Genomic DNA, 7,906 nt, shown 5'->3' with positions numbered 1-7,906 from the left:
AATGTTCCTTATTTCACAATTCTTCTTCACGAATTTGTATAATTTTTTTTTTTTTCAAAGCCAACTTCCTAACTCATGCAACTCATAATAATAATAATAATAATAATAATAATAATAAACAATGGCAAAATCTATTTAGCTCGATAGCACTTTACTTTAAAAAATAATTATGCACTTCTCATATAATTTTGGACTAAAATACAATCTTAACTCTGTTAATATTAGTAATAAAAAGGCAACTATGTCCTTTATGTTTTCTTCTTCTATTTTGACTCGCTTTGTAAATACATTTACCTCCATGACTAAGCAAAAAGATTGAAAACATATCACAAAACTAATTTAAGAAACTAAATATTTTTTTAATAAAATATTTTTAAATTTATTTAATTTATGATTTAATTTGTTAAATATATATGTATATGTTTAATTTAAAATGTTATTAAATAATAAAAAAATTAAAAATTAGATTAAGGTACTATTATGATTTAATTTGTTATATATATATTATGTATAGTATATGTTTAATCTAAAATTTTATTAACTAAGATAATTTTATGGTAATAAATTATGGTGTTTAGTTTAAATTATGATTTAATTTGTTATATATATACATATATGTATGTATGTATGTTTATGTTTATTTTAAAATGTTGTTAAATAAAAAATTGGGTTAAAAATAAAAAATTAGATTAAAGTAGTTTGATGATTAATTTTTATAATAACAAATTAAGGTATTTAGGTTAATTTATATATATATATATATATTATATATGTTTAATTTAAAATAATATTAAATAAGAAATTTAGATTAAAAAAGTTAAAACAAGGCTAGTTTTGTCTTCTCAAAATAGACATGTGAGACATACTTTTCATTACATTTTAATTAAATGTCAATATTAACTCTCCGTTCATCTTTGTTGGGCTTTTATTTTTTATTTTTTGTAGTACACATAGCATTTTCTTACTTGCACTTGGGGTTTAATTTGTATCTAAGATTGGTGTTTTTTTTTTTTTCTTTTAATAAATAATTTCCCCCATTTTGATATGGTTTTGGATGATTATTGTTATGAGGCATATATCCTCTTACTGTATGCTTGTTAAGGATATACTTGTACATGGTTTATGAATGGAATATTATTAATAGATGGTAATATGAATGGAATATCAACAGGTTCATCAAATACCAATCCTCACCTGTCAATCCATCAGATAGATTGGATAATCGATCCCTGTTCCTCGTGGTGGTGGTGGGGTTATCTTTTTCACAAAATTGCACAATTATCTTATTGGTCTAAGGCCTATTATTATCTGCTTTGCTTCTCATCATTCTGCCTCTAGTTTCAATCACCTTTTTCCACTTGGGTCGTTTTAAGTTGTGATTAGAGTATGAATTTGGATAGACATTTAAAAAGTGAAATGGAAAGAAAAAGATTGTGCGAAATGTAATTATATTTTGTTCACATTTCACTTGTTTTTTTCATTTTTCTTTTCCTTTCTCTTTTCGAATTCTAATCTAAATCCATACTCCAAACACAACCTAGAAGAGATGACTTTTCTCTAGCCGTGGGTGTTTAGATTTGTTTTTTTTGGTAATTGTTTTATCGGCTTATTTTTTTATCTTTAGTAAACTTTTTTTTTTTAAATTTAAAAATACTTAAAATTTTTAAATTCTACTTAACAAGACAAACGGAAAATAATTTTTTTTTAAAGTTCAAAAAGGACAAAAATATGTCAAAATTAATGAATTTTTTAATACTTATTTTGCCTATTTAATTTCTTTTTGAATTTTTGTTTTTACTTTTTAGATTCGTTCACACAAGACGGACCAAAAAGGTAAAAAAAATTAACATAATGTAAAATATATATCACTAAAAATAAAAAATAAAAAAATAAGAAAAAAAATGTTAACTTCCCAAACATTTAATGGAGTCAAACTAATGGTTCAATTTTTTATTTTATTATGTTTGCCTTTAAAAAAATAAACAATCATTATATTTTGAAAATAGATTTTTTTTTATAGACAAACATGATAAAATAAAAATATTAAGATTATCGAATCAATTTAATTTTTTTTCATAAATAATATACATAGATAATTTTACAAAATAAATAATTTAAATTATCAAAAAAAAATAAATGAAGACTCGTAATGCGCCGTGAGGTCGCGAATTTATCTAAACTTGAAAAAAATGCTAAACCCAAAGTTTTCCCTTCACTTCAAACACATTCACATAGATACTCACAATCTTAGTTTGCCACCTTCTACTCTTAATTTTATACTAGTCTATCACCCGTGCTATGCACAGGATAATTATAAATATTTATATTTATTTTAGATTTTTTTAATATATAAATTATATTTTTTAAGATTTTTTTCTTATCACTAACCATAATGTATGAGGGAAGTTGAAAAGGATATTGCAGTAACTATACACGAATTGTATCTATAATTATTTATATGAGGGGATTTTAAATGTTGATCATAAAATTTTAACCAAATTAATAATTGCAGACATGTAGAAAGATATGTGGATTGGAAAAAGTTAATAAATGCTGATCAGGAGATTTTAATCAAATCAATAAATGCTGAGTTTTTTTTTTTTAAATAAAAAATTTAAAAAATTCAGATTGGGATATTGGAGCTCCCATAGGTCTTGGGGGTTAAAAACTCAATTTTGCTTAATATATAGTATAGATATAGATAGATAGATAGATAGATAGATATATCTTTTTATTTTTCTTTTTATTTTTGTGTGGTTTCTATTTGGATATTTTTTTTTCAATTTATTTAAGATGGAGTTGTGGGTATCTTTTTTTTAAATTTAATTTATCTGTGGTTTTCATTTGTTTTTAATTATTATTATTTAGGTAAGTTATGATGTGAGTTAGATATGTGATAGACATGTGAGCTTTATTGATTTAAAGGTTATTTAGATAAACTTTAAAGATTTTTTTTTTAATTTTTTGGTTTTTTTTTTTTGTTATGTTATAATATAATATATAAAATATAGGTAGATATCTACAACTTTAATAGAAAATATTATCTGATTTTTTGGAAAAGAGAAAATGAATGCAAGTTTTAATATTTTTTTTTGAAAATTTGTGAGAGATTAAGAGGGAGAGATTATGAAATATTTTAGTTATAAATAAATAAATCAGTCAATAATTTTTTTTAATCTATTTTGTAAATTAAAAATCAATAATTTTGGAAAATTGATTAATTTGTCCCATTAAGTGATTTAAAATTTTGATAAATATACATAAAAAAATACATAATTATATTATTAAATCATAATTCAAATTTAGATATTATATCTTTTTGAGATCTATAGCTAAATTCTTATCTTTTTTATTTTTATTTTTGTGTGTAACCATAGTATATGAGAGAAATTCAAAAGGGTGTTGTAATAATCATGAGAGAAGTCAAAAAGGATTGTGGGTTGGGAGAAGTCAATAAATGTTGAGGTTAGGTTGGGAGAAGTCAATAAATACTGAGGTTTTTTTTTTTTTAAATCAAAAAATTAGAAAATTAGGATTAGGAGATTGGAGCTCCCATAGACCTTGGGGTTAAAAACCCTTTTTTGCTTAATATATAGTAAGTATAGATTAATAACTCATCATTAATTTAAGCTTCATATATGCTAAAATAAAAAAAAAAAATCATTATACAAAGCGTAAATCAGATTTGAGTAGAAGATCTTATATTTTACGGTAGTGCTATATATATCAATTAATATCATAACTAATGTATTAACATTAGTTATGATAATATTATTGACCCTACTCATTAATCACATTATAAATACTAAAAATTTCTTAAATTATACCACATATCAATTGATATATTAATTAATATATATAATATTATTCTATATTTTATTAAAAACATACTCATCATTTAAATAACATACATTCTGATATTAACTTTTTTTTATTTTTGTTTATCCGAATATGTTAGTTATATTGACATCTACATAGCCATCCACTAGAAAGATCTGGATAAGTCCTCTTAGCTCCTCACACTCGACAACACGAGTAGCTGCTACCTTTTGCTAATAAATGCGAAGTGTCGTGATTTTACGTAATGTCATAAATTAATAAAAAAAAAATAACAAAGAGAAATGTTTTGTCACTTAATAATTCAAATATGTAATTTCACTATTACAATATGTATTTTTTTAATAATTAATAATACTATTACGTAATATCATCATTAAATAAATATATTTTTTTATAAAAAAATATACAAAAAAAATAAAAATAAAAATATGATCTAAATAAATATATTTGGGTGTTGTTTGTCATGTACTAAAATAGCACAAGCTATTTTAGCACATCATCTTATTTGAATCACAATCATTTTATTTGAGTCATGAGAGGAAGATTTGCGCCAAACAATGGGCCGGGCTACGCCGGCACAGAATGTGATGTTGGGCCGCGTAAGGGGAACCTAGAGCGCACTGTTTGGCCAAATCAGGTCCGCACTGAATGTATTGCCAGACCGGACTAAGGTTACTCGAGATGCATTGAGCCGAGCTATATCCACGCGGCATCTGGTATTGGTCCGAGCTAGACCCACACTGAATGGCACGTCTTGCCAGACCTAGCCGAGTTAGTGTTGATGGGCAGAACTGCCTTGGCATTGGGATTCTAGGTAGCTGAACCACTTGGCGACTGGACTATAGATAGTTCGGTCCACAATAGTGGGGGGGTAGAGATGGTCCATAAGTTCGTAGTCAGTAGCCGAGGTGCCGTGCTGCGCGCTCACCTTCGGTCGATTTTGATAGACCGGGCTGGTTAAGCTCGGCATTGCGCTGTCCAACGTATTATGTGGTTTACTAAGTAAAAGCTCGGTTCGACATTCCACGTGGTCTAATGACGAAAAGGGGGGAATCCATTCCTGGTATGCGTTAATACCGTTTGGCGGTGCGACAAACACTGTTTGGAGGTTTTGGTCTCTACACGTGTAAGAAATGTAGAGGGGAGCATAGCCGCCTACCCAGAGAAGGACAACAGAGGTAGTGAGCCCACAATCTCTAAGACTACATGGCTAGCCTTGAAAAGGAGGAACATGCAGACGTTAGATGTAAGTAACCAGAAAGAATTTCCAACTCTCTCTCTCACTCTCTCTCTCTCTCTCTACAGTGCTCTCTGCCTTCTTTTTTCTTCCAAAAAGCTAACTTGACCGTCGGATGGGTTTTCCGGCAAACCCACCCGCCGGGTAGCTCACCTTTGTTCTGTTCACAGTGTCACGGAGTTCCAACGGAATAAAGCGAGCTTGGTAGCAAGAAGGTACGGAGTGAGGCGAATATTTCTCCTCTGCACAATTGGCGCCAGCTATAGGAATCTTTGACAAAAAAACCTTGCTCTCCAAGCTTTTTCAACCATTTTCCATGGCAAACAACAACGAAACACCACTATCCGTCATTGACGGCATCACACTAGAGTCGGTCTGAAAGAGAGATGGCCCTCTCGCTATTTCGACCATGGCGGGTCTGGAGACCTCCTCTAGAGGGCAGTCCAGAGACGCGCATGACAAACGCATGCGGAGCACTGACCATTTGAAGAGTCTTGAAGGCCGTCGACGACGAGGAGAATCATATGCTTAGCGCCTAGAGCACAAACTCAGGAACTAGGATGCCCTAATTCAGAAGATGACGGCTGAGATGAAGACGTTGAGGTGACAAATCGAAAGGAAGGGTGTTGCTGAAGTGGGTGACCACAGTGAGCACACCCAACCTCGTCGCTACGACAGTCGTCACCAACGGGGGACACCCTCGCTCTCCATTACCAGAAGTTACGGGGTTGGCGATTTTGACCAGCCAGTGGAGGGGTCTTACACGTGCGACAGCAGCTATCGTCTCTCACATCCATCGACGACGTCAAGATACTCATATTTTGCCCTTTGGGGGACCTGAGGGATGTGGTAGAAGAGCGGTCACGCTACAGGGAGGCCCAAAGAGTGTCGGCGTTACAAAGGCTGAGCCCTCAAATTCGTTGCAGCGAGGAGGTGGCCATGCCAGCGCCTAGAGTGATGGTTCCAGCACCGATGGATAGAGAGCTGGCAAGACTTATCACTACCCTACTATGTCCAGCGATAGAGAGCACACCACTCCTTGCTGGATTCCACCAACCTAAGTTCACGCTGTATGACGGCAAGACGAATTCGTACATGCATATTAGTCATTATCGGCAAGTAATGGCTGGCCATCGGCGCAACAATGCCTTAATGTGTCTCATATTCCCAGCAAGTTTAGGAGAACTGGGCTTGAAGTGGTTCGAAAGGCTCCCGGAGGAGAGTATCGAGGGGTGGAAACAACTAGCGGAGGCTTTTGTCACCAGGTTTAAGACTAATACTCAAACATTGAAGGAGGTCGACCACCTCTTGAGTATCAAGATGGAGTTGGGCGGTTCTTTGAAGGCATACAATGCCAAGTATTGGGGGACCTACAATGAGATCCTCGATCGCCCTACCAATTTGGCGATCGCCCAATATAAGCAGGGTCTACCAGTCGAGCATAGGCTTCGAGACTCGCTTACGATGCATTAGCCCACTACCATGGAGTCTTTAATGCAGCGAATCAATAAGCACATCCGAGTTGAAGATGATGCCGCTACCGCCACCACAATCGAGAAAGTAATCCGATTGTGGCGGACAGATGTGTGGCTGGGAAGGTTCACTCGGTAGGCCAGGAGGATAACCGCCCTAATAACCGAGCTAGAGAACAATATCGCGGTTCAAACCGCAACGACAAAAATAAAGGTCGCGAGAATGACTGAGCTAACGCTCCTCGCAACGAAGAGGAAGATGCCAAGAGAAAGTTGAAGGAAAGAACCGGCATCACCACAGTCTTTAAGATCCCAATTTATCGTATTCTCAGTGAAATTTGAGGTGAGCCATACGTCCGTTAGCCGGAAAAATTGAGAAATACACAGAGGGACTTCAACTCAAGGTACCGCTGCACCTTTCATAAAGAAAGGGGGCACCGAATAGAGGACTGCGTGCTACTGAAACAACACTTGGAGGAGCTGGTTGCGATTGGGCACTTGGATCAATACATAGACGGGGGTATGAGGGCTGCTCCACAAGGACAAGCCGAGCCAAATGGCCTTGCTGTCTTGGATGCAGCACCCAACAGAGTGATCAATGTTATTCACGGCATCGTCGAGCTAGCACAAGTTTGCGAGCTGAGGGGGATGATTAAGAAGGCTAAGCACATGAGAAAAGTGCTTTCTGTTCAGCTGTAGACGTCCCCAAACGTCCCGAGAGGGAGATCCCGTTTTGTTCATTATGGGCTCACTATAGTTCGGGACTCAAATGTCACGGTCCTGTATCTAATCTCGCAGAGTGCAATACAAGACTGATGGATCATCAAAGAGTCTAAATCCGGCAAATCGTTTTTGAAAACAGATATTTAGAAAGAAGTGTCAAACATAGATTGCTTTGCCAGATACAGAGTCGCCACCTAAATATTTTATTTTTGGAGAATTTGGGAAACCCTGACTCGTGCCTAAGGCCACGTGTCCGTCATCACCAAAGTTGCCTCGGCTCGAGAACTTGGGTACGATTGGAGAATGTCACTTCGTGAGCACCCCCGCTCGCCCGATCAAAGATCGGCCTCTACTAACCATGATATCTAGTTTTGAAAACATTATGTGTTCTTATTCCGGTTATTAGCCTAGATTTACTATGTGATGCGCACAGCATACAAATATAGACTGGGTCGCCTGAATTGGAACGAAACATCTCATGTTTGTTTTGAAAACGGTTTGCTACTCGCAAGTAAGTTAAAATGTGGATTTGGCACCCTCAGGTGGGCTTAGAAAATATGATTTTGCCACTATCTAGTGGGCTTAAAACTCACAGTCCATGCATTATTCCAATTTAGATAATTCAACCTTCACC

General features: G+C 34.3%; 1 protein-coding gene across 1 annotated transcript; it reads left to right on the top strand.

Annotated features, from left to right (window-relative positions):
• The first annotated feature begins 6,049 nt into the window (after positions 1-6,049).
• On the top strand, positions 6,050-6,550 carry LOC145791989 (uncharacterized). The gene has a single exon (XM_082872455.1). It carries the CDS (start codon positions 6,050-6,052, stop codon positions 6,548-6,550), a length of 501 nt encoding a protein of 166 aa, XP_082728581.1.
• The last annotated feature ends 1,356 nt before the right edge of the window (positions 6,551-7,906 follow it).

This window comes from Camellia sinensis, chromosome 5, assembly GCF_055761805.1.
Source record: "Camellia sinensis isolate YWXY chromosome 5, ASM5576180v1, whole genome shotgun sequence".
Classification (NCBI taxonomy): Eukaryota; Viridiplantae; Streptophyta; class Magnoliopsida; order Ericales; family Theaceae; genus Camellia; species Camellia sinensis.
This window is presented reverse-complemented; position numbering and strand designations above follow the sequence as displayed.